The 26,037-nt window shown below is 37.0% G+C and overlaps 3 protein-coding genes across 3 annotated transcripts; 1 reads left to right on the forward strand and 2 right to left on the reverse strand.

Annotated features, from left to right (window-relative positions):
• Positions 1 to 203: 203 nt before the first annotated feature.
• gpd1a (glycerol-3-phosphate dehydrogenase 1a) lies at positions 204 to 7,889 on the forward strand. Its single transcript, XM_056265243.1, has 8 exons — positions 204 to 353; positions 1,416 to 1,593; positions 3,363 to 3,503; positions 3,659 to 3,797; positions 3,886 to 3,998; positions 5,421 to 5,657; positions 7,533 to 7,639; positions 7,713 to 7,889. Exons 1-8 carry the CDS (start codon positions 310 to 312, stop codon positions 7,807 to 7,809), a joined length of 1,056 nt encoding a protein of 351 aa, XP_056121218.1. The 5' UTR covers positions 204 to 309; the 3' UTR covers positions 7,810 to 7,889.
• Positions 7,361 to 19,505, reverse strand: si:ch73-233m11.2 (NACHT, LRR and PYD domains-containing protein 12). The gene is made up of 10 exons (XM_056265232.1): positions 19,398 to 19,505; positions 16,094 to 17,675; positions 14,633 to 14,794; positions 14,260 to 14,424; positions 13,986 to 14,153; positions 11,939 to 12,112; positions 10,934 to 11,107; positions 10,652 to 10,819; positions 10,076 to 10,156; positions 7,361 to 7,613 (listed from the first exon to the last, which is right to left on the reverse strand). Exons 1-9 carry the CDS (start codon positions 19,417 to 19,419, stop codon positions 10,087 to 10,089), a joined length of 2,685 nt encoding a protein of 894 aa, XP_056121207.1. The 5' UTR covers positions 19,420 to 19,505; the 3' UTR covers positions 7,361 to 7,613; positions 10,076 to 10,086.
• A 1,405-nt stretch (positions 19,506 to 20,910) lies between these two features.
• On the reverse strand, positions 20,911 to 25,731 carry si:dkey-222n6.2 (keratin, type II cytoskeletal 8). The gene is made up of 7 exons (XM_056265242.1): positions 25,472 to 25,731; positions 24,225 to 24,433; positions 23,117 to 23,177; positions 22,749 to 22,844; positions 22,503 to 22,667; positions 21,335 to 21,460; positions 20,911 to 21,138 (listed from the first exon to the last, which is right to left on the reverse strand). Exons 1-7 carry the CDS (start codon positions 25,697 to 25,699, stop codon positions 20,914 to 20,916), a joined length of 1,110 nt encoding a protein of 369 aa, XP_056121217.1. The 5' UTR covers positions 25,700 to 25,731; the 3' UTR covers positions 20,911 to 20,913.
• Positions 25,732 to 26,037: the final 306 nt, after the last annotated feature.

Here is a 26,037-nt window from a genome sequence, read left to right on the forward strand (position 1 = left end):
ACTGTACAAACACTGTATTTTTTGCTGAGTGTCAAGTTACAGCTTGGCTTTGAGTTTGTCCCTATGCCAACTGAGACTATCGTTTGTGTAAGTGCATAACTTTGAATCACTTGTTTTGAGATTCCGTAAACACACCCACCTGATAGTGGGCGGAGTCGACAGAGCTGTTTTCGCCCTCTGAGTGGCCAATAGTACAAGGGGGCGTGGCCTATACGGACAACACTCAAGTGTGCGCTCGCTGCTCTGCGGTTTGATTGACAGGTCTGAGTGACTAACTCAGCGAAGGAGCCGGTGAAGATTCTCAGCGCAATGTCAAGTCCTAAAAGAGTTTGCATCGTCGGCTCTGGGAACTGGTAAACAAAATTTCGGATTTTTTTTTTTAGAAATGACTGTTTGAGCTGTAGGGGACATTTGACAGCACATGACTATTAGTTTAAACATTAAACAAAGGCACACAAGCCGTTCTTTGAATCACATGTTTATGAACAAGTTTAAGGTTATGACATTTGAAAGGGCATAACAGAAGACATGTTAATATGAAGGTTATAGGTATATACAATGTTGTTTTTGTTACTCAATATGAGATCCACTTAAGAAGTTCTGCTCAACAGCTTTGAATGTGCTTTTGGACTAACTTGAATACTATTTATCACTGTTTGCATGAGCCATTTGTAACACTGCTGCAATGCAAAACAAGTAGAACATATGTTCCAGTCAGTCACACTGGTTAGGTTCAGTTTTTATGTTCCATAAGTTTCAACTATCTGTCCTACAGCTGTCTGGCCACATCTGTGGTTCAATAATGTCCATAATGTTTGAAATGTACTGACGGCTGCAGAGTATTAGGCTATGGCTATATCATACAATGCATGCAAAGAATATTGTTTTGTTATTGAATTGTTTCCCTTGACCTTTTGGGTTATAATAATTTACACATTCACATAGACATATTTATTAAACGTGTCTGCTGTTGATGACTGAGGTATTTATGAGCTTGAATATTTGAAATGGGCTACTGTTCCTTTAAAACCACCCTATTTATGGTCACACTAAACAAGACTCCAAAAGTTCTTTATATAACAACAACCCAAATTTATGTTTATGTATTCAGTTAAGAGCCATATTAAATTTCTCAAACAATACTGCAAAATTGATATGGTTGTGTATTTTGTAAATAGGCATAAAGTGCCCAACCAGCAGACTAGTTAACTAGTTACCCACTGTAAACTGAACTGACCCTCTGATCTGACACAACAGGCTTTGATAACTCTCCTGGAATGCAAAATCTCCATTTTGGTCAAAAAAAAAAAGAAAAATATCAGGGGTTGTGATGGGAGTAAAGTCCTTTGTTCATTTCCTCCCGCAACCTTTCACATGATGAACTCTCACCCTCTCTCTCTTTCTGTAATACACAGGGGTTCTGCTATTGCTAAGATAGTTGGCAGAAATGCCAGGAACAATTCGAAGTTTCACTCCACGGTTAACATGTGGGTGTTTGAAGAGATGGTGGAAGGGCGTAAGCTCACAGAGATCATAAACACAGACCACGAGAACGTCAAGTATTTGCCTGGACACAAGCTTCCAGAAAATGTTGTAAGAAACGTATTGTTTTATTTTAATCATATAATGTATTAAATATAAATATTATTAATAAAGTTTGTGAAATAATATATAATAAAATAATTGCAAATGATAATATATTTTGTTATAAATTAAATAAAATATTTGTTGCATACTTGTACAATAAAATAATAAATAAATGGTTTAAGAAACTCTGTAAATAAATTAAAGTGTGAAATCCTTATTCATATTTTCAATGTAACAGAAGCAATTATGGTTACTTTTTATTTGTGTATTTAAATTTGTATAATATTTGCGTATATACACCAAAATATATAGAATGTATACCATTAATGTATCATATATAAATTATTATGTATTATATTATTTTAGTATTATAATATAATAGAAAATATTGTATTACAAGAATAAAAATAGTTGCTTGTTTGAATTGCATATATATATATATATATATATATATATATATATATATAAATCAAGAGAAAATTGTATTACAAGAATAAAAATAGTTGCTTGTTTTAATTGCATATATATATATAAATACATTTAAAAAATATATATATATACATATTCACACAAACTTTTATGTTAGGTGTGATTAATCACTATTAATCAATTTAACAGCACTAATATATACTGTATAAAATGTGTATATATATATACACTTGTTTAATTGCATATAGTAATTAATTATAGTATAGCATATAGTATTTTAAATTTATTGTGTGTATATATATATATATATATATATATATTAGGGCTGTCAAATGATTAATCGTGGTAACACATCTAAAATAAAAGTTTTTTTTACATAATATATGTGGGTGCACTGTGTATAATTATTTTATATATATAAATACACACACATGCTTGTATATATTTAAGAAATATTTTCATGTATATACTGTATAGATTTATATATAATTTATATTATATATAAATATAAATATTTTATATATAAATAATATTTTTTTCTTAAATATACATGCATGTGTGTGTATTTATATATATACAAAATAATTATACACAGTGCACCCACATATATTATGTAAAAAAAACTTTTATTTTGGATGTGATTAATCGTGATTAATCATTTGACAGCCCTAATATATATATATATATATATATATATATATATATATATATATATATATTGATTATATAATAAAAAAATAGATGATAAAAATACATATTCAGCTACAAGATTTAATCACACAGATCAGTTAACTTTTTTGCTTGGGAAATTGTTTCAACAGCAAATAGTTGAGGAAGTTAACACAATCCAGAAGTCTGGAGAAGAGTGCTGAGCCACTAGATTCTTTCCCCAAAACCTTTGCGAGGCACGTGCTGCTTTGCAAAAGAAACCATCCATTTTACTCAAGCAACTAATAAGAAGCTGACAAAGCTGCATGTGGTTTCTCCGTCATTATGACCTGTAGACCGAATGTTTGAGAGTCAGCCAAATGGTTCAGCTTATAACTAGGTTCAGGAATGACTATCTCTGGACTGGGCTAGAGGCCTAGAAAACCATTGGCAGAGACTTGATACAAGGATTTATAATGTGAACAAGGTGGTTTTGGCTTGACATGGACATGTCAAAATAACAACACAAATAAGCCAGTATATAGGTCACAAAAATAAAATATGAAACAGGGCACCTTAGGTGTAGCCAATCATATAGTGAATATGTTGAGTATGCATGTTTCTGCGGATTTCATCATTACGTATCAAACTGATTCTTTTCCCTTCTCTCTATTCCACTCTCGTTCTCCTGCTCACAGGTTGCCGTGCCAGATCTGCTCGACGCTGCCAAGAGTGCTGACATCCTGATCTTTGTGATTCCACATCAGTTCATCGGTCGTGTTTGTGACACCATAAAGGGCAAAATCAAACAGGACGCGCTTGGAATGTCCCTCATCAAGGTCCCGTACACTCATGAATATATGCATTGTGTGCGAAAGCCATTTTCTCTCTTACTCAGCAGCAGAAAAAAAAGAGGACAGTTGCTTTTAAAGATCACAAGACTGTCACATTTGAAACCGGTAGCAAAGCATGACTGTCCTTGTGGTTCATTTAGGGGGTGGATGAAGGGCCGGATGGACTGAAGCTCATCTCAGAGGTCATTCACGAGAAGCTGGGCATCAAGATGAGCGTGTTGATGGGAGCGAATATCGCCAACGAGGTGGCGGATGAGAAATTCTGCGAGACCACCATTGGTGAGGCTGATAAAAAGCAATGTGAATGTTAGATTGGTCACTTTGTGTTTGGGTGAGTATATGCTTTTGTGTGTTTAATATTTGTCAGGCTGCAGGGATAAAACTGAGGGAGCGTTGCTTAAAGAACTCATGCAGACGGATCACTTCCGGGTCACGGTCGTACAGGAAGCAGATGTGGTGGAGATCTGTGGTGCACTGAAGGTTTGATTATTCACACTTCGACATTTTACACCTCAAAATAGGACAGTGCATATGTGATACAGTTAGTGATATCCAGTGTGTTTAACAGTTAAAACTATTTTTTAGGTTGACATTGACATTGCATGCAGATCAAGAAATTGTTTTATCAACAGCAGTAATAATACTGGTCTGTCTTGATATGACAAGTGTGAGTTGTCAGTTTTACAGTCTATTAACGTTCTCTTTTGCTGTTGAGAGATTTTTTGAAGCATGATGTATCAACACAAAACAATCAAACCAGTAGAACTATATACATTGATAAGAATTTGGACAGTTGCACCACTAACCTAGAGAAGTGTTGTTATTGCTAACTGAAACTTAAACAAATGTAGGCAACTAAATGAAAGAAATAACTTGAAGTACTAAAATTTATATTTAAAAAAATAAATAATAAATTTGCACAAAAGCACATAACAGAATTAATAAAACCTAAACTAAAATTTAAATGAAAATATAACAATAAAAGCTACTTCAAATACTATAGACATAATACTAAAATAACAATAATAAATGTATTGTTGGCAAATGTCTTTGCCTGAAAAGTGTGCTTTGTGCTGTCTTTCTTTAAAATAAACACTAGTTGGTTTGATATTGTAGCAAATGGAATGACTTTCAGACCAGTGTTTTTTTTTTTACTATCATTAATATATTTGCAAATATTATGAACTAGCTTTTATTTGTATATTTTCTATTTTCACTTTAATTTTTGTTAATTTTACATTTGTATTAAATAAATGTATATATAGTATTTATTAGTTTTTACTTTTAATTTGAGTTATTTTAGAAAATGAGAAATGTTGCCAACTAGCTGGAAATTTATATATATATGTGTGTGTGTGTGTGTTGCCTTCATTTATATTTTGTATTTAAAGGCTATATTTTTCCTTTTACAGAATAGAATCACTGTATATATTGCTTTATAAATACATTTACATTTATGCATTTGGCAGATGCTTTTATCCAATGCAACTTACATTGCATTCAAGATACACATCTTTATCAGTTCATGTATTCCTTGTGAATCAAACCCATGACCTTGGCTCCACGGTTTGAGCTATAGGAGAAAACACTTTGCTTCTGAAATTGGTTTGGTTGCAGAGTCAGATGAAAGTCTTAAAGGTATAGTTCAGCCCAAAATGAAAATACTGTCTTCATTTATCCTCATGTCATTGCAAACCAAATGGCAGAATTTTCATTTTTTGGTGAACTATCCCTTTAAGACTTTCATCTGACTGCAACATAACAAACTTCACAGTGCACAGCAAGAACACAAACACCATAAATATAGTGTCAGGGGATCTTAGCATTTCCAAACAACACGTTTCTTGTAGCAATCTAGCTCAGAACATGTCAGACATTTAGACCCTCTTTGTCTTCCTACAGAATATAGTGGCAGTAGGAGCAGGTTTCTGTGACGGCTTGGGCTTCGGTGACAACACAAAGGCTGCGGTGATCAGACTGGGTCTCATGGAGATGATCAGCTTTGCTCGGTTGTTCTGCACCGCCGGCTCGGTCTCTTCTGCAACTTTCTTGGAGAGCTGTGGCGTTGCTGATCTCATTACCACATGTTACGGAGGACGAAATCGGAAAGTCTCAGAGGCCTTCGCCAAGACTGGCAAGGTGAGACACCAAGAACTTAAAGGGATAGTTCCCCGATAATGTGCTCACCCTCGTGCCATTTCAAACCTGTATGACTTTCTTCTGTGGAACACAACAAAAGAAATGCTTTTTCTTGACAGAAATGGAGCTGTCAAGCTTCAAAAAGACAAAAAAAGTAGTCCATTTAACTCGTGCACTTCATTTTAATTCTTTTAACTTCATACAACTGATTTGTGAGGAACCACACAATGTTAGTATTTTTACACTGTAAATCTTTCCCACTGCAGCTGTCAAATCTAATACATTTATATGTGGCATGTCACAATAACTAGACCCAGAATGCAATCTGCTGCTGACCCTTTTATTTTTATTATTTTTTTGTGTTTTTTTTTTTTTTTTATGGATTTAAAGGTGCTATATGTATTTTTTAGCGGCCTCTATCTGTGATGTTTCAGATTGCAACCAATTTTTACAAGAGCGCTCGTGCTCGAGTGCGCTTGTAAAAATGCGCGTGCTTGAACACAAGAGTGAACTCTCATGGTACCGGCCAGACTGAGACTTTCAACACACCGGAGAAAGCATCACACAACATGCTGGAAACTCATGTAAACTCCCACTGCAACCTTACAATAATAGGCTACTTTTATCAGCTTGACGTTGAACTAATGCTCCATGCTCGTACCATGATAACGTTACATTGACTGCATTTAGCCGACATGTGGTGTTATCTAGCACAACGCATTTCACTAACTATTCGTGTATCTTTCACAATCAGCAATGTCAACAGATGAATTTATAATATGATAACGAAAACGGTTAGTGAACTAGACTGAACAATGTCAGTGTAACAGTAAGATCGTAGGAAGTAACATTACTGTACTGAACGTGTCTGGAAATGTGTATAAACAATATGATAGTAGTGGGATGAGTGACGTTAGACAGTAGATCTAGTAGCCTACATAAAATAAAAGTTACATCCTAAAGCACCTACTTTTTGTTATCCTGGAACAGTCGTTTGTATTAATTTCATGTCTCATATAGCCTACAGTATGTTGTAGTTTACCTTGCTATTTCATAACAGTTTACCATTATTTCAGCATATCTAAAAACTTGTAATTTATCACAATAAAAATAGCGGAGGTCTCTCCATAATTCAAATGCTCTGCCGATGTTGATCCGTGTTTTCGTCCTAAGTCGATCCGATTCACGTTTGGCCTGACGAGCTTCAGCAGATACACTTTTGTTTTGTTTTTTATATTTATGTGGAGTTTGTGTTGGAGTGTGTGTTGTGCTGGAGGCAGGTCGGTCGTTGTTTGGTGTTATTAGACTCCATGTCGTCAGCTGAAGTGCGGTCGCATAGACTGTGTATAAAAAGGAGAGAGGCTCGGGAGCGCGCGTGCACGTCACATCCGATGGATTTCGCAGAAAATCTGACCCCGAGACTTCACATAGAAATAGGAATACTGGCCTTCAGAGGTAATAGCAAAACCAGACAAGTGGATCATTGTAATGTGTGATTACAACCCCTTCACACACAGGCAATAAAAAAATGAAAAAAAATTTAGCACCTTTTAATATACAATGAATTTCAAAAGTTTAGATTTTTTTATGTATTTGAAAGAAGTCTCTAAGTAAAAAAGTAAATAGTGTAATAGTGTGAAATGTGATTAATCATGGATTATCAATCCAGGTCAAGATAGTTAATATGAGACAGAAACAAAATGATTTAAATTCCATTTTCAATTTAGCATAACAAAAAACGAAATATTTGTAGTTTTGCGTACAATGAGAATAGTGCAAAACAGGTGATTTAAAGTAGCAGTAATATTAGTGGAAATACAAATAGAGTAAACAAATCTTTGGCAGCATTTGTAGTCATTAGATTCTCTGTTTCAGTCTCTCGAAGAGCTTGAGAAGGAAATGTTGAATGGTCAGAAGCTGCAGGGTCCAGCCACAGCCGCTGAAGTCCACACCATACTTAAAAACAAAGGCGTACTCGACAAGTAAGTTTCAATTTCATTGACCAAACACAATAAAGTTAGTTCAACACATCTGAAAGTTTTTTTCTTCCCACAGATTTCCCCTTTTTAATGCAGTGTACGAGATCTGTTACGAGAGTCGGCCTGTTACTGAGTTCATCCTCTGCTTGCAGAACCATCCAGAACATCAGTGAAAGAAGGACAGAGCTGCAATACTGTGTGTGTGTGTGTGTGTGTGTGTGTGTGTGTGTGTGTGTGGTGTGTTTGTGAGCCCTGCTGAAAAGAATAGCATTGCTGTTGTGTTTTAAATACTTTAACCAGCAAGACATTGAAGCTATCTTGCTGGTTAAAGTATTTAAAACACAACCTCGTCAAACAGAAGCAGCATGCAAATCCATGGTTACAGCAGGGTGTGTGAGTGTGTGTTACAATGAGATCGAGGGTCGCATGAGGACGCTCTCTGAGTGCACAATCAGGTTTTGTCATTTCTAATGAGTCCATCCTTTCAGTCACTATTCTGTATAAAAGCCTCAAATGCCAGACTGAGCTCTCTTTTATAAGTGCAGCTAAAACTGTGTGAAATAGTTCTCAAAATCACACTGAATTGAATGTTCTCTATATGTAATGTGAAATAAATCACTCTCTGTGAGTTCCAGCTGTCCATTTCTTTAATAAGACCATCATGGTAACACTTTACAATAAGGTTCCATTAGTTAACATTAGTTAATGCATTAGTTAACATGAGCTAACCATGAACAATGCCTGTAAATAGCTTTACTGTTTTGTAAGGTTAACTTACTGTACATATTTACATTAGTTTACGTAGCAGTTGACACACACTAAGTATGAACATTTCTAACTCACCATGTTACCCTAAATGTAAAAATACTGTTGTGTACCTTATCAACACTCGTTTATATATATATAAGGCATTGATCTGTTGGTAAACATAATTCTACAGCGGAAAACAAATGTTAACACATCAGTTAATGTTGAAATAGTGTACACTTTACAATAAGGTTTATAAATTCCATTAATAAATACTTTATTTATGGTAAGTCATGTCAATAAAGAGTCTACAAATGTTAGTAACACATCAGTTAATGTTAAATAGTGTACACTTTACAATAAGGTTTATAAATTCCATTAATAAATGCTTTATTAATGGTAATTAATGTTAATAAAGAGTCTACAAATGTTAGTAACACATCAGTTAATGTTGAAATAGTGTACACTTTTCACTCAATCCATTAATAAATACTTTTTTGAATGCAAGTAATGATAGTAAAGTGCTTATAAACATGAACAACATATTTTTACGCTGTAGAATTATGTTTACCAACAAATCAATACCTTATAAAAGAGTGTTGATAAGGTACACAACAGTATTTTTACATTTAGGGTAACATGGTGAGTTAGAAATGTTCATACTTAGTGTGTGTCAACTGCTACATAAACTAATGTAAATATGTTCAGTAAGTTAACCTTTTAAAACAGTAAAGTTATTTACAGGCATTGTTCATGGTTAGTTCATGTTAACTAATGCATTAACTAATGTTAACTATGGAACCTTATTGTAAAGTGTTACCACAATCATTTTGCGAATAAATAGCATTTTGAGGGTTGTCCGGTATGTGTAAGAACCAGGCATAATATACAGTGGCCCAAAAAGTATCACAATTAAAAATGAACGAAGATATATAGTAATTCATCAAATTTACAACGGCATGTTTCACAACCAGAAAGAATTCACTTTTTTTGCACCGTATCTATTGTTTTATTATTATGAAACCTGACAAGCTTCTTTTTGTGATCTGTTTTTGCTTGTAAAGTGTGTTTGTGATATATTCCATTACTTCAAATAAAATACTTTATAATATTTTGTTACAAATGCAACAACATTCATACTTTTTGGGGCAACTGTATAAAACTGTAAAACAGCTAGGGATGCACCGATATGAAAACATTGGCTGATACCAATAACTAATAATTCTTCATATTTTAAAAAAGCCGATAACCTATATATTGGTCGATAAATATAAATTATAAAAATTGTATATAATATTTGAGAGCCTTATTACAAAAACAAAAGTCTCATCATTAAAAACCATGTCCCAAGCACACCATTCTAATGTTTTCAATTTTATGTAGCCTACATGACAGACATATTTCAAGGAATTCAAACCCATTATGGCAAACAGTGCGCATCTGCTAAAGGAAATAATCCATTATTTATCGCCTTGGATATATCCACCAAATTTTCTTATCAGACCGATAACTAGAACATTAAAAATGAATATTTATCGGCCGATACCGATATGGTGACACAGCCACTAGAGGGAGTAACTGTCTCTTGCTGCTAAGCAACAGATGAAATAGAATATGCATTACTAAAAGCTTTTTTACACGTTAAGCATGCATTTCATTTTAAAAGCCAAGATATGCAGGTGTATATTGCACCTGAGATCCTTCTAGTAAACGATATTTGGGCACGTCTCCATCAAGTCAAAAACATCCTCACTGAAGTCATTATACTGCAGACTGGAAGAAAATATGAGAAAAATAATACATTACTTATCACATACTGTATCATATTGAAGTAGGTAAGTATTCAAATGCAATCATACAACATTTTTTCCTGGCCAAAATATAAGCAGAATATATGCTAAAGATGCCAATTTAAAATATATTTCATTTAAACCATTTAATTACAAAATATATATAAAAAAATGTACTGCACGGGGCAAGAAAATGCATTTACTGTATTAAAATACATTTTGGGGTAATACAAAATGTATCTTTTAATATGTATTTTGGACAGTATAATTATGTTTGCATTGAAAATAAAAAAATGGTCAAAAACAATGAAATAGCAAACACACTAAAAGTGAACTTATTTAAAATGTCTATATTTTTATTTGCAATGTATTTTTGGCAATTTTAGTGTATTTAAAAAAAAATATAACTTTTTAAAAATATATTTAAATTTTTTTTTTCTGTATGGGCATGAACATTACATGTATAGCCTGAACTTACTTTAGCTTGGTCATTTGAGGACGGGCCAGCATTAATTTGACCAATTGTGGCACAGCGGAGTCCGTCATTTTGTTGACTTTTAGGATGAGAGTTGATAAAGTGCTGCTGGCAGCAACAGATTCACATAACTCCTCTACGCAAGCGTCAGTCAGAGTAAAATTCTCCAGACTGCAGAAACAAGACAAGACAGATATTTCAATCATCAGGTGCGGTTCTGTGTTTCAAACGATCTCTAATCATGCTAGTTTCTGTTGGGAGAATGTGGATGAGGATATCACTCACTCCAGGTGCTGTAGTTTGCAGTTTTTGTGCCTCAGCGCCTCCCACATGTGTTTGGCCGCAGTATCGCCCACATTATTCGCTCCTACAGAGAGACTGGTGAGCCTTGACCCGCCAGACGTCAAAATACTCCCCAGCGCTCGAAACACCTCCTCAGTCAACTCACATCCACTCAATCTACAACAAATACACACACTGTTTAGATTTCACAAAATCGGGAACGTTTTTAATGTGACTTTCTCAGATAGAGTCAATATGGCATCAAAATGTACTTATCAAGTGGTCTCATTGTGATTGTGCACGATTCATCACATTTAAAGAAAAGTTGAAATGATTGTGTTCATAACCTTTCATCAAAATGCAATAACATTCTCGACCTCGGAAAGAACATTTGCACTACCGTACAAATATTTGGGATTGGTAGCAATTTTGTATGTTTTTAAAGAAGTCTTCTGCTTACCAAGGCTGCAATTAATACAGTAAAGCAGTAATATTATGAAATATTATTACAATCTAAAATAACTTTTCTATTTGAATGTATTTTAATGTTATTTATTCCAGTATTCAGCGTCATATGATCCTTTAGAAATCATTCTGATTTTAATCATCCTACTTGGCTGATTTTCAAAAAATGTTTCTGATTATTATCAATGTTGAAAACAGTTGTGCTGCGTAATGAAGTGTGTAAACTTTTATAAAGGGTTTTTTTCAGGATTCTTTGATGATGGAATAGAAAAAAAAAACAGCATATTTGAAATATAAATCTTCTGTAACATTATAAATGTCTTTACTGTCATTTGAATGCGTTCTTGCTGAATAAAAGTATTGATTGCCTTTTAAAAAATCATTGTTATTATCCCTTACTTTTGAATGGTAGTGTATGTTCAACTGATCCAACCAAGAAAAAAATAATATTCACCAATGATATTCATAACACGCTTCAACTCTCTGCCTTTTTCACATGATCATCATCAATGTGATTAAAAAACAACTCATTTGCATACATACCCCAGTATTTCCAGTGTGCACTTAGGAGCCATCAGGGCTTCACATATCTGCATCCCTCCTGATTGGCCGAGATCATTTACGGACACGTCCAGCTCAGTCAGACAGCAGTTTTCTGATTGGAGGGCAGCTGCCAGAGAGGGGCAGCAGGAGCCAGTCAACTCGCAGTCAGACACTCTGCGAAAAAAAACAAAAAAACGTTTTTTATTAACCATGTGCAATTAACCTTATGAATTTTGTAGTTATTTGCAAACATCTCAAACATTGAGCCACACTCTGCTCCAATATATTGTATATATATTTTTATTTTCAAAATGTATTGCATTTAGTTCCTGTTTCCCGTCATTAATATATATATATATATATATACACTCACCGGCCACTTTATTAGGTACACCTGTCCAACTGCTCGTTAACACTTAATTTCTAAGCAGCCAATCACATGGCGGCAACTCAGTGCATTTAGGCATGTAGACATGGTCAAGACAATCTCCTGCAGTTCAAACCGAGCATCAGTATGGGGAAGAAAGGTGATTTGAGTGACTTTGAACGTGGCATGATTGTTGGTGCCAGAAGGGCTGGTCTGAGTATTTCAGAAACTGCTAATCTACTGGGATTTTCACGCACAACCATCTCTAAGGTTTACAGAGAATGGTCCGAAAAAGAAAAAACATCCAGTGAGCGGCAGTTCTGTGGGCGGAAATGCCTTGTTGATGCCAGAGGTCAGAGGAGAATGGCCAGACTGGTTCGAGCTGATAGAAGGGCAACAGTGACTGAAATAACCACTCGTTACAACCGAGGTATGCAGCAAAGCATTTGTGAAGCCACAACACGCACAACCTTGAGGCGGATGGGCTACAACAGCAGAAGACTCCACCGGGTACCACTCATCTCCACTACAAATAGGAAAAAGAGGCTACAATTTGCAAGAGCTCACCAAAATTGAACAGTTGAAGACTGGAAAAATGTTGCCTGGTCTGATGAGTCTCGATTTCTGTTGAGACATTCAGATGTTAGAGTCAGAATTTGGCGTAAACAGAATGAGAACATGGAACCATCATGCCTTGTTACCACTGTGCAGGCTGGTGGTGGTGGTGTAATGGTGTGGGGGATGTTTTCCTGGCACACTTTAGGCCCCTTAGTGCCAATTGGGCATCGTTTAAATGCCACGGCCTACCTGAGCATTGTTTCTGACCATGTCCATCCCTTTATGGCCACCATGTACCCATCCTCTGATGGCTACTTCCACCATGTCACAAAGCTCTAATCATTTCAAATTGGTTTCTTGAACATGACAATGAGTTCACTGTACTAAAATGGCCTCCACAGTCACCAGATCTCAACCCAATAGAGCATCTTTGGGATGTGGTGGAACGGGAGATTCGCATCATGGATGTGCAGCCGACAAATCTGCGGCAACTGTGTGATGCCATCATGTCAATATGGACCAAACTCCCTGAGGAATGCTTCCAGCACCTTGTTGAATCTATGCCACGAAGAATTGAGGCAGTTCTGAAGGCAAAAGGGGGTCCAACCCGTTACTAGCATGGGGTACCTAATAAAGTGGCCGGTGAGTGTATATACACCATTCAAAAGTTTTGATCAGTAAGATTATTTTTATTTTTAAAATAAATACTTTTATTTAGCAAGGATGCATTAAATTGTTCAAAAGTGACAGTAAAGACATTAATAATGTTACAAAAAAATTCTATTTTAAATCAATCCTGTAATTTTTTACTTTATATGCATCAAAGAATTCGGAGAAAGCTGTGTCTTTTCAACACTGGCAATGACAAGAAACATTTTTTATAAAATTGCACTATTTATTTTATTTCACTTTATCTTTGATCAAATAAATGCAGCTTTGTGAGCATAAGAGGCTTCTTTCAAAAACAATAAAAGATCTAACTTTTGAACGGTAGTATACAGTATATAAAAAACACACTTTGACATGTGTAAAGACAAAGATATTTGCTACTTAGAGGTGTTTAGACGTGACTTTTTAATATCCATGTATGTTGGTCACCTAAACACATAGCATATACTTTACTTCAATGTGTTTAGACGGCGTTTCTGTAACGCTTGTAAGATCAGCTCAATCCCATCATCCTTCAGTGAGTTACAGCTCAGGTCTAGCATCCTCAGCTCTGAAAAACCATTGTTCAGAGCAGAAGACAGTGCAGACATGGACGCCGCTGTCAGTGAGCAACCAAGCAGACTGCAGAACACATGCACACACAAACAACAAAACAGCGGTTAATTGGTTTCATTTCTATATTTCTGCTTCCAAAAAGAGTGAAGTAGTATGAATAGTGCAAGTGTACTTGATTTCCTGAAGTCTGCAGTTCTCCAGTGCACTGCTGAGATGAATAAGACCTTGATCCTCTAGTTTATTCCCATAGAGAATCAGCACACGCAGTCGGGAGCCTCCGGAGAGCATCTTCGCCAGTTCTTCACAATCAGCTGCGGCCAATGAGCATCCATTTAACCTAAACATAGTGACGACTCATTTCAGCAAGTATTACAGCAGAAGCAAGCACCATAAACAAGTTTATGATAAATGATAATGCTGGTGGCCGTAGCACAGCAGTATCACACAAGCTCTCGGCACACAGGAGGCAGTTTTGAGTCACAATCCCATTCCTAATATGATGCTGTCCTTTCTAATAAGGGCACATGCATAAGAAATGATCTTACGTGAGAGACTGCAGCCCAGTGCGTGTAAGTGCATGGCAGATGGTTTTGAATGATTCTTTTTCCAATGTGGAGCAGGAAAAATTCAGCGTGGTCACCCGGCCCTCGGCCAGCGCGGTTGCCAGGTGTGTGATGGTGGCGAATTTGAGATCACTCTGCATCAGACTGACAGGATAAAAGACACATTGGGCATTTGGACTTTAATTGTATGGCCAAAAAAGACTTTTTGTGAGACTTTTATTTTGCATTAAATTGTTCAAATGTGACAGTTTTATTTCAAATAAATGCTGTTCTTTTGAATTTTCTAATAATTATCAAAGAAGCATGAAAAATTTTATCAAACTTAAAAAAAGCACCACAACTGTTTTCAACATTAATAATCAGAAATGTTTCTTGAGCAGCAAATCAGCATATTAGAATGATTTCTGGAGGATCATGTGACACTGAAGACTGGAGTAATGATGCTGAAAAATTCAGCTTTGCATCACAGGAATAAATTACATTTTTAAATATATTACAGTAGAAAACAGTTATGATATTAGTAAAACATTTATAATGCTAAAGAGGCTTTCCAATTCGCCTTTGGCTAAGCCACACCCTAGAATATAGATTGACCAATCACAGCGCAGCCAAGAACGAGCTCTCAGAGGTCCGACACTTTTTCACAGCGCTCCATTGACTTTAACACAGGCGTCTCATATTTTTGGTCTCGGCAGGCTATTACCGTCGTAATTTTATGAAAAATATGGTTAAACGTTGTGCCTGGGGCATTTGTAACACAGATACGCGTTTCCCAGAGAGGTTGGAGGGGGGTGTCCGTTTTTTTCCCTTCCCAAACCGAAAACAAATCCTGACAAGTGTCGTCTAGCACACGCTGCTAATAAATACAACCTTATACTCGCGTAGTCCGTTTGCTGTGTAATAACGATTATAGAAGTGAATAGACCTACCCAGCTTTGCATGAACAGTGTTGCTCCTTGATATTGTTAGTCCCAGCCTCCGTCTCGATTAGTAGGATATGCGGTGGTTCATTTTTTGACTGTGACCGGTATGCTTTTGCCTCTATTTGGATGCCTTGTTGTTCCTTGCGTTTCACCTGTATGTCGTGAATATAGCCTTCGAACGTATATTGCAGCCCTTTTTCCTACTTCTATCGGACACTTTATTTGCTGCTTTATAAAAGTTTGATAAAAATTTCCGCAGGAAGAGCTGTCACAGCATAAGCCATGTTGATACCAGAGCCCAGATGAAGTTTGTTTGTCGGACGTAGCAACAGTAACTAAGGGGTGGGGCTTAGCCAAAGGCGAATTCAAATAAATGCTGTACTTTTAAAACTTTCTATCATGGTTTCCTCAAAAATATTCAGTAGCAAGCACAATTGTTTTCAACATTGATTATATATCCCTAAATTCAGCGTGAGGTGGTTTCAGAGTGATTAAAAGTTGTGCATCTCGTCAGACTCACCCAATGCTTTTCGACAGCCTTAGCGCTGGTAAAAGTTTCTCGACCTGCTTCTCTGTTAGTTTGGCTCTATATAGGTTCATGTACTCCATCTCTCCCATGCAACTCACTACATATGACAGCGCTGCGCAGTCGGGCTCCTGCATGTCACTGTAGCCAATATGCCTCCATTGGCTCTTACTGATGCTTTCTTTGACCAGAGATGAGTTACGTGCATGGTGCAGAAGCCGAAAAACAAGAAAGTGCTTTGTTGCACCACAAAGCCAACCTGGCAACACCTTAGAAACATATCCCATCAACCACTGAGAGAACTCAGAAATCCGGCTTTCATCGAACCTGCCCACGGAGTCTTCTATTGGTTTACGCTGGACTGAGTCCGACAGCCCTGCTAGAAATGTGTAGTAGAAATCCGAGCGCTCGTCCGAGATCTGCACGGATTGGTCGAGATAAAAGGATGCGGCCAATAAGAACTCTTGCATCATTGGAGACAGGAAGGAGAATGTGGTATCAGGGGAAGTGACATCACCATTTAAGCACAAGAAAGTAGAAAGCACAGGCTGCTGCAGAAAAGAACGCAGGCCACAGGAAGTGACGTCGTTGTAGGAGCAAACCGGATTGGTTAGTTTGCCCAAACCTAACACAAGCTCTCTGGTTTCTTCTGCATGCGTCTTCTGTTTCTGCAGGAGCGTGTGTGTTATGATGCTGAAGAGGTGAGTAAGAGTCTCAGGTGGGGTGTTTTTACTCTCAAACTGAGTTTTAAACACACTGCAAAGTGTCCAGCAGAAGGCCGGACGAAAACACTGCTCATACACTCCCAACGCCTGCTCACTTTGCTGAAAAAGTCTCTCTGATAGGTCTGGGTCATCAAAGAACTCCTGGAAGAACATTCTCCTTTGGGTCTGGGAGAACCCGACCACCTCGAAAGATCTCAAAGACTCGAGCTTGACTGGCTCTCTTGACGTGATCAGCATTGAAGCTCCAGGAAGCAGAGAACTGTGAAGAAGACTGCACAGCAACACAGAGCCGGTCGCTTCTTGTTGTACGTCACAGACGAGACTAGAGGAGGACGATGGAGTGTATAGAAGGTTCTGCGATTGCTCCAGCCCGTCGAGCACCAGAAGTAAAGATTGAGGACTCTGTAGAGCGACGGAAAGCGTCTCGGCGGAGATCTGAGAGTGCATGCGGCACAACATGCTCTGCAAACTCTCAGGTTTCCCTCCAAGAGCGGCCAGCTCCAAAACAGGCACTCGCAGAAGGAGTGCATAATGTTGCAGGCGCGTGCCCGTCGTCCAATCCCAAATGACCTTTTCCACCACTGTAGTCTTACCCATCCCATCTCCACCATGAAAAGCCACTCTGCGGCCTACAGATCCTGGAGGAAACTCTTGAGATATGACATCCTCAAAAGCTTCCCAATGGCCTCTGTTCACCCTGCCATAACCATCGTGGTACGAACACACTGAGAGGGGAGTGTAGTGGCCTCTCTGGATCACCTCTCCCACAGGCTCACCTCCCAAAAGAGAGTTGGGCAGAGTGGAGTTCAGCACAGAGTTTCTCAAGGCCTCCTTATACAATTGCTGCACGTCTGTGGAAAGAGAAATATACACTATAAAGGAAGTACTTAATTACATCACACTAACTATCTAGTATATATCTATCTATATATGTTCGCTCCTTCTATCTATATATCAATCATCTAATTACTGCACATCTATCTATCTGTCTATCATTCGCTCGTTCTAATCTATCACTCGTTTGTTTGTTCTATCTATCTATCTATCTATCTATCTATTTTATCTATCTATCTATCTATTCGCTCCTTCTATCGATCAATCATCTAATTACTAATAATAATAATAATAATTCATCACATTTATATAGCGCTTTTCTGGACACTCAAAGCGCTTCACATATGGCGCTTTTCCATTACCAGTACCAGCTCGACTCGACTCGACTTGGCTCGCCTCGACTCGGCTCGCTTTTCGCTCCGTTTTCCATTGCAGAAAGTACCGCCACAAATAGTACCCGGTCGTCATAGCGACGCATTTCGTTCCTCGTTGCCCCATCAAGCTCTCGCTGGATCCTCTCTTCAGCAACCAAACAAAGGAATGTCTGCACCTCCTCGTTTGACCACGGCGTATTCTTCCGAGTTGCCATAATAATAGTAGTAAGTTTAGTAACTATCTCTGGCCAAACTATTTAAAAATGGCGGGGTTATTCTGGATACTCCATCTGGCGCGTGCAATGATGACGCAGATTCTCTGCGACCAATCAGCAGTCGGCATTGTTTTTACGTCACATTTTAGTATCGGCTTAGCTCGCCTCAGCTCGCTTAGAACCTAGCCGGAGGTGGTACGAAAAAAAGTACCCGAAAGCAGGTACAGGTACAACTTTTACACAGTGGAAAACCAAACAAAGGCGAGTCGAGTCGAGTCGAGCCGAGCCGAGCCGAGGCGAGCTGGTACTGTGTAGTGGAAAAGCGCCAATAGAAGGGGGAATCTCCTCAACCACCACCAATGTGCAGCATCCACCTGGATGATGCGACGGCAGCCATAGTGCGCCAGAACGCCTACCACACACCAGCTTACTGGTGGAGAGGAGACAGAGTGATGAAGCCAATTGGTATATATATACATGGGGATGATTAGGAGGCCATGATGGACAAAGGCCACTGGGCAAATTTGGGATTTTGGGATTTTTTGTGACCACAGAGAGTCAGGACCTCGGTTTAACGTCGCATCCGAAGGACAGTGCTCAATTGACAGTATAGTGTCCCCATTACCATACTGGGGCGTTAAAACCCACACAGACCACAGGGTGAGCGCCCCCTGCTGGCCTCACTAACACCTCTTCCAGCAGCAACCTGGTTTTCTCAGAAGGTCTCCCATCCAGGTACTAACCAGGCTCAGCCCTGCTTAGCTTTGGTGGGCAAAAGCTTTAGTTACTGCAAGTCTATCTACAGTATTTATATATCTATAGGCCTATATATCATTCGCTATAGTTCTATCAATCTATCACTCTTTCTATCACTCTATCTATCTATCTATCTATCTATCTATCTATCTATCTATCTATCTATCTATCTATCTATCTATCTATCTATCTATCTATCTATCTATCTATCTATCTATCTATCTATCTATCTATCTATCTATCTATCTATCTGTTGAATGCCTTAGAAATGTCATTCCTGTCATTAAAATTCACACTCCACTTCCCGTAACATTAACTATCTGTCTATCATGTAACAGCTAAACATCAAACCGCCAGAGGTTTCAGACTCAAAACTGAAACTATTCTTACTCACCATATGAAATCTCGCTCGGCATGACTGGAGATGTTGATATCGTGGGATATTCTGATGTTATAGTTTGTCTAGTGTTGTGTCTCTGACAGGCTGGTCGGTCGTTGCTCTCTCGTCAGTGAGGAATGAGGAAGTGAGTTGTGTTTGTTTAATAAGAGCCTCTAATCACTACACAAAGAAGTTGTAGTTGCTGACACCTGCTATTTGCCTATTTAATGGCGCTGCTGGTCAGAGCAAAGTTTTCTATTGTCTCTGTTATCATGACCATAAACTGATCTACAGAAGAAAAGCCTGATACAAAATAGCACTTGTGTGTATAAAACATAAAACATTCTAGGTTTTTCTTTTTGTTGGGTTTAGAGTTTGCTTGATGGTTGTGTGTTTATTGTAAAGGTGCTTAAATAAGGGGGTGTTGATTCCTTTTGTTACTTTCCTTGGAATCTTATCAAGCCTGTTTCTTTCTCTGAAAACTGGATGACAAACTTTGCTTTACCCCTGTATTACTGTTAGACTATTACATGAGTAAAGCTGTCTGGCCTCTGGTCACGCTCTTCTTTGATGTGGAGAAAAAAAATCCTTCAGATTCTTCAAATGACACTAATTGTGTAATTTACATTTAAGGACAGAAATATTAAGGGGCTAATTCACCCAAAAATGAACATTTTGTCATAATTACTGTTACTTATGTTGTTCCAAACCTTTTTGCTGAACACAAAAGATGATATTTTAAAGAATGTTGATAATCAAACAGCCATTGACTTCTATAGTAGGAAAAAAATACTATGGAAGTCAATGGCTGTGTGGTTACCAGCATCCTTTAAAATATCATCTTTTGTGTTGACCACAAGAAAGAAACTCAAGTTTGGAACATCATGAGGGTGAGTAAATGATGACAAAAAAATTGTTTTGGGGTAAACTATCCCTTTAATACCTGATTAAGATTTTGCAATAATCCTTAAGTTTATTTATTTTTTCACATTTATAATGGAATTTCAGACTCAGAGTCTGGGACAATGGTAAAAAAATGTTTTACATACATGGCATTTGGAGAATTTTTATATAGATCTGATTTTATATATATAAAATATGTGTATGTATGTATATATATATAGCCTACTGTATATATGACCTTCATATAACAAAAAAAAAGACATTTGCTGCTTGTAATAAAACATTGAGGACAAAATATTATTTATTTTTGTAAAACCAAATAACATTGAGGACATTATTTTCTTCTTTTTGTAATTTGCCCACTCTTGAAGTCTTCACTCAGCAATGACAAGCAGTGATTGTTTGATTGACATGTGAGGTAAATGTGTAGACAGTGGGATTCTTGCTCTTCATTAGCGTCTATGGACTGGATAAATGTTTACGCTGGATTCCAGCCTGATGGGAGAGAGGTCGGATTTGAGTTATTAACTGAAACCTTCTTACTTTTTATTTATACTTCTGACCACTTATTTCAGCTATTTCATACTTTATATTAAGCACTCGGTAAATTGGTTAAGCTTTTTCGGTTTCACCTGTTCTCTTCTCCTTCCAGTAGTTTTTTGTAGGTGGCGATCTCAATATCCAGAGCCAGTTTGAGATTCATCAGCACCTGGTAGTCATGGAGATGTTTGGTCATGTCCTGTTTGGCTTTCTGCAGTGCGTCCTGCAGTGATCTGATTTGTTGTTTGGCGTCATGCACCGCATCCTCACCACAACGCTCCGCCTCTTCAATCTGCTCCTCCACACTCTCACACTGTAATGACATCAGACAACTACAGTACAACTCATTTAAAATGAGCTTACATGCATTTCCAGTCCTGGCCTTTAAAGATCCTGTCTGCCATAGCACAGAAAGTTATCAGTGCGTTTATTGAGGATGCTCATGGTTGCCCTAGTGTTCAAATGCAGACATGATCAGTTGCTAGTAGAGTATTATCTGGATCAGTTACCTGGGATTTAGCTGAGGTTATGTCATTCTGCAGTCGCATGATCTGCCTTTTCAAATCAGCTATTGCACCTGTACTGCGTTTCAGCTCAGTGCTGCACTGGTCAGCCTGTGATGAGATCATGTGCAACTGTGGAGAAAAACAGGTATATGCACAATTATTAAGGTTATGTAATATATAATGTATGTAATATATATATATATACACACACATTATTGGAATTATTATGATTTGTAAAATAAGTTTGTATGTGCTCATCAAGGCTGCATTTATTTGATCAAAAAATCAGCCTATTAGAATGATTTCTGAACGATCATGTGACACTGAAGACTGGAGTAATGATGCTGAAAATTCAGCTTTGCATCACAGGAATAAATTACATTTTAAAATATATTTATACAGAAAACAGTTATTTTGAATTGTAATAATATTTCACAATTTTTTTATCACTTTTGTTTGCCTTCATTAGGTTCTGTGGTGTGACATTAATTTTTAACAATAAAAATATGATACGTAATATACACGTTGTTCTACAAATTGTTTTAGATGTGTGTAGTAAAATAATATTTTTATTATGGAAATTAAAACATTATGTAGGCCTACATGCTTTGAAATAAAGAGTTGGATAATAAAAAATACGTTAAAAAAAATTGTTGTAGATGAATTATAGCATGACTCATTGCAAAATAAATGAATACAAATAAGTTTACACTAAATAAATAATAGATATTACAATTAAGAAATAAAAACATTTGATTTAAATAAATAATAACACAGAAGGATTATCATATTTGGGGGGCCGTGGCAAGATTACAATTTTAAACCACTTGAAATTTCATGTCAACTGCTTAGAAATGAATACACACATATTTATAATAGGCTAAATGTAAACACCAGCTGTTTCAAAAGTCTAAAGTCTGTAATTATAATAGGTTAAAACAGGAGAACCTCCAGGAAATAACAGACGAGATCTCAACTGCTGTTCTCAGAGATTAAATGCAGCGTCCTGTAAATGGAGCTTTTGTTTAAGGCTTCAGATTCTCCGATTTTTTCTCATGAGAAACAGCACCAATAATCTCATGTTTCTCCTTTAGCATTTCTCAACATCGTCTCGTTCAGAGTTGCCAAGATACCCAATTCTGTAATGGGAAGTCAGAGATCTGATCTTCACCTTGTTCTTATAGCAGGCCTCCGCTTCCTTTCGGCTGCATGCTGAGATCTCCTCATACCGGCTCTTCACATCAGAGATGATCTTCTCCATGTTCAGCGTCCGGCTGTTGTCCATCTCCACTACAACAGACATGCTCTTCCCTCCAGCCTGCAGCTCATGCAGCTCCTACACACAGAGAGAGAGAGAGGGATAAGATTCACCTCAGGACGTTTAGGCGTTTTATTCACGTGTCTGAGTTTGAATTACCTGTTCATAGAAGCACTTGAAAAAGTTCAAGTCACACAGGATTCCTGATATTTTCTCTTCCAGTGCATTTTTACACAAGTACGTTGCGTCCACATCCTGTCAGGGCATTTACACTTGTTAGCTTGGCAGATGCTTTTTGCAAGCAAACGACTAATGTTAGACAGTGTTGTATTGACCATCAGGGCCGTCGCCTCAGTTCACAGGCCTGGGACGCTCCTGGAGCTCATATACAGTAGAGGAGGATGGCTCTAGAAACGTCGTTTTGGATAAAAGTGTCTGCCAAATGCAGGCAACAACCCTGATGATCACTTTTTTTTCCATCAGACATTAATTGTGTTATCTATCTTCTGTAACTAGATTTGTCTTACCTTCTTCAGAAGAACAAATTCATTTTCAGCTTTGTTTCTGTTATTAATCTCATCTTCATACCTGTAAAAGCATATATCCTACATGTTAACTTCACTCAGGGGTTTTGTTGTTAACTAATACTATTCAAAATAGTTTCCATTTATTGAAATTGAGCTGAAATAAAATACTAGTCAATATAAATAATATTAGATGAAAAACTTCAACTTAAAAAAATGACAAATGACAAATTGAAATCTTGCCTTGGTAACTAACTGGGGGGAAAAAAGTTTTAAAAATGATTAAAGCTAAACTGAAATAAAAAATAAATGAAAGCTAAATAGAAATATAAAAAAACTTGCAAAAAAGACCAAATCATATAACAGAAGCTAAAATTCTAAACTGAAAATATAAAAAATAAAAGCTAATTCAAAATATTAATAAATAATACTGGGCTTATTATAAATCATGCTAAATAATAAATAAATAGTCATAAAATATGTTGTTTGCGCAAACATAATCACTTCATATCATAATGTTAATTAATTAATAATAAAGTATGGATCTTCAACAATGTGAGAATGTGTCAGAATCTTCCTGTTGTTTTAATTCATTAATCTTTTCCGACGAAAGGGATGGTTAAATTACCGCAGTAAAATGACTTACATTTGTCAGATCCTTATCATATTGAATTCTTAACATATTACCATATTTGGCATACAATTAAGTCAACTGGTATTTTGGCTAAAACTCCACGGAAAAATGATTGTTAGGAATGTTGTTGTTACACTCTTTCAAATAAAGGTTCCACCTTGGGTTTCAACAGCGATGCATTAGAAGAACTATTTCAGTGAACAGTTCTTAAATAACTTTTCTTGTTTTTGTTTAAAAAGCATTTGAAAACATTCTAAAGAACGTTATCCATTTTTTGGGGGATGTTAAAGGTTCATAGAAGAACAATAAAGAGTACATGATTTTACATTTTAGATTTGAAATGATTCTGAATGTAAGAATGTTGAGACTATAATTATGAAGAATATTGAGAGAAATACTCCGCTCTGCTTATGATGGTTTGAAAGTGAACACTATAGTTTCGAGTCGGAACTGAAGATGAAGTGTCCGATTACAGACCTGTGTTTTAATTCCTCAACCTGTGCGTGGGCATTCCCGAGCTCGGCATCCAGGTGTTCCTTGTCTTTCTTCACGCGCTCCAGCTGTTCCTGCAGGGATCTGATGTAAGACTGCAGCATGGGCTCCAGTTTAGACTCGGGGTTACACTCTTTCTGTAGCAGCTGCCATTTAGTCTCCAAAACCTTGTTCTCCTGCTCCAGCCTACGAACCTGCGTGTGTTTATGAGAACATTTTAGTGTTCAAATGTTGCTCTTGCAACTATTATGTTTCATTTAAGGATCAACTCTTGATCATTTTTTCTTTAGGAAAAACCCCCCAGAAATATAATGCAAAATATTAACAAAACAGACAACAATTGTCATACAGTAAGAGTAGAGCTGTAAATGAATATGGTAGCTCAGTTCATATGATATTGTGAAAACTGTTTTTATTGAGAAAAGTTTGACTTCATATTGAAATCTCATCTTTAGGGTTGGCCAGACTGAGCACAATTTGAGCCTCTGCTGATATTCGATAGGAGGCATTTTATTATTTTAGGGTGACCATATTTTGATTATCGAAAACCAGGACACTCGGCAGAATTTAGGTTTCTTCTTCCTCTTTATCCTGTTTTTCTTTCTTAATGGCCCAATGAAAAATAATGAAAACCAGGACATTTTCATCACTTTATAAAAAACAGCCAGGACAGCACGTGAAAACAGGACATGTCCTGGGAAAACAGGACGTTTGGTCACCCTTGAGTCTTTTTCTCAGAAGACTTATTGAAAAGTCGGTTTGCTTTCATTTTTATCTCATTGGCATCTAGGAGAAACAATTGAGATGTTAAATCATTTTGTGATTTTTCTCTCCAACAGGTTATTAATAGATCTGGCTGAGATTGAGGAAGTATAAAAATAAATATAAAATGAGAAAGAATTTAAGTAATAAAAAAAACATTATGTATATATTTCTCCCCTCTGGCTGCTGGGATTCAGATATTAAAAAAATAAAATAAAAGGATACAAAATAATTAGTAAAAATGAATAAATATTTATTTCAGTTTATTAACAGATCTGGGTGCTGAGATTAAAATAAGAAAAATAAGTATACATAGGCGTACATACAATAAATATCAATAAATTCGGTAGTTTTTCATATTTTCCAGACCCATAAATACATTTAATTACAAAGCTGACCTTTAACAATCTCCGTTATGTATTATGAGCACTTAGCAGCGTGACGTAGGCAGAGAATTAGAAATGTCTCACCTTGTCGATGAAGGAGGCAAAGCGATTGTTGAGGATTTTGATCTGTTCTTTCTCCTGGGTCCGCACAGCCTGCAGGTCGGGGTCCAGCTGGAGATCCACGGGGGTCAGGAGACTCGTGTTAACGGACACAGCCTGGATGGGGACCACGTTCCCATAAGCGAAGTACGAGTTACCCAGACGGGGGTATGAGCCCCCTGAGCGGCTGCTGAAGCCCTTATTAGAAGCCATTATTACCAGACAGAGATGGAGAGATGGTGTGTTGCAGAAGGAGGACAGGACGGTAAACAGACGCTGAAGGTTCCCGAGAGCTCGGCTACTTATGACTGCTGACAGGTGGGCGTGTTTGTGTGTAAATGAGGATGTACGCATTACTCACTCTGAAAAACCTGTTCAGCCCATTACCTGTTCAGAGGAAACATACTCCACATTCATGCACAAACTGTCAAAGTGACAAAATGACAAGCATGCAGACTATTGTTTCTCTTTCTAACTAGATAGCCTACGGCCTACCTTCAAGAGATCTATACCTTTAATTATTAGAATATTTCCTGTTCCTGGTTGTCTAA

Source organism: Rhinichthys klamathensis, unplaced genomic scaffold (assembly GCF_029890125.1).
Source record: "Rhinichthys klamathensis goyatoka isolate OS25496 unplaced genomic scaffold, OSU_Roscu_1.1 h1tg000231l_1, whole genome shotgun sequence".
Classification (NCBI taxonomy): domain Eukaryota; kingdom Metazoa; phylum Chordata; class Actinopteri; order Cypriniformes; family Leuciscidae; genus Rhinichthys; species Rhinichthys klamathensis.

What these genes read in the sequence shown, in the direction of transcription:
- gpd1a (XM_056265243.1), top strand. Translation starts at nt 310, where the DNA reads ATGTCAAGTCCTAAAAGAGTTTGCATCGTCGGCTCTGGGAACTG. An exon ending in ATCGTCGGCTCTGGGAACTG is followed by an intron (nt 354 to 1,415) that starts GTAAACAAAATT and finishes TGTAATACACAG; the next exon opens with GGGTTCTGCTATTGCTAAGA. An exon ending in CCTTCGCCAAGACTGGCAAG is followed by an intron (nt 5,658 to 7,532) that starts GTGAGACACCAA and finishes TCTCTGTTTCAG; the next exon opens with TCTCTCGAAGAGCTTGAGAA.
- si:ch73-233m11.2 (XM_056265232.1), bottom strand. Translation starts at nt 19,419, where the DNA reads ATGCCGAGCGAGATTTCATATG. An exon ending in AGGCTGTCGAAAAGCATTGG is followed by an intron (nt 14,795 to 16,093) that starts GTGAGTCTGACG and finishes TTATCCTGTCAG; the next exon opens with TCTGATGCAGAGTGATCTCA. An exon ending in TGCAGACTTCAGGAAATCAA is followed by an intron (nt 14,154 to 14,259) that starts GTACACTTGCAC and finishes TGTGTTCTGCAG; the next exon opens with TCTGCTTGGTTGCTCACTGA.
- si:dkey-222n6.2 (XM_056265242.1), bottom strand. Translation starts at nt 25,699, where the DNA reads ATGGCTTCTAATAAGGGCTTCAGCAGCCGCTCAGGGGGCTCATACCCC. An exon ending in GTTGAGGAATTAAAACACAG is followed by an intron (nt 23,178 to 24,224) that starts GTCTGTAATCGG and finishes ATGCTTTTACAG; the next exon opens with GTATGAAGATGAGATTAATA. An exon ending in TCAAGTGCTTCTATGAACAG is followed by an intron (nt 22,668 to 22,748) that starts GTAATTCAAACT and finishes CTCTGTGTGTAG; the next exon opens with GAGCTGCATGAGCTGCAGGC.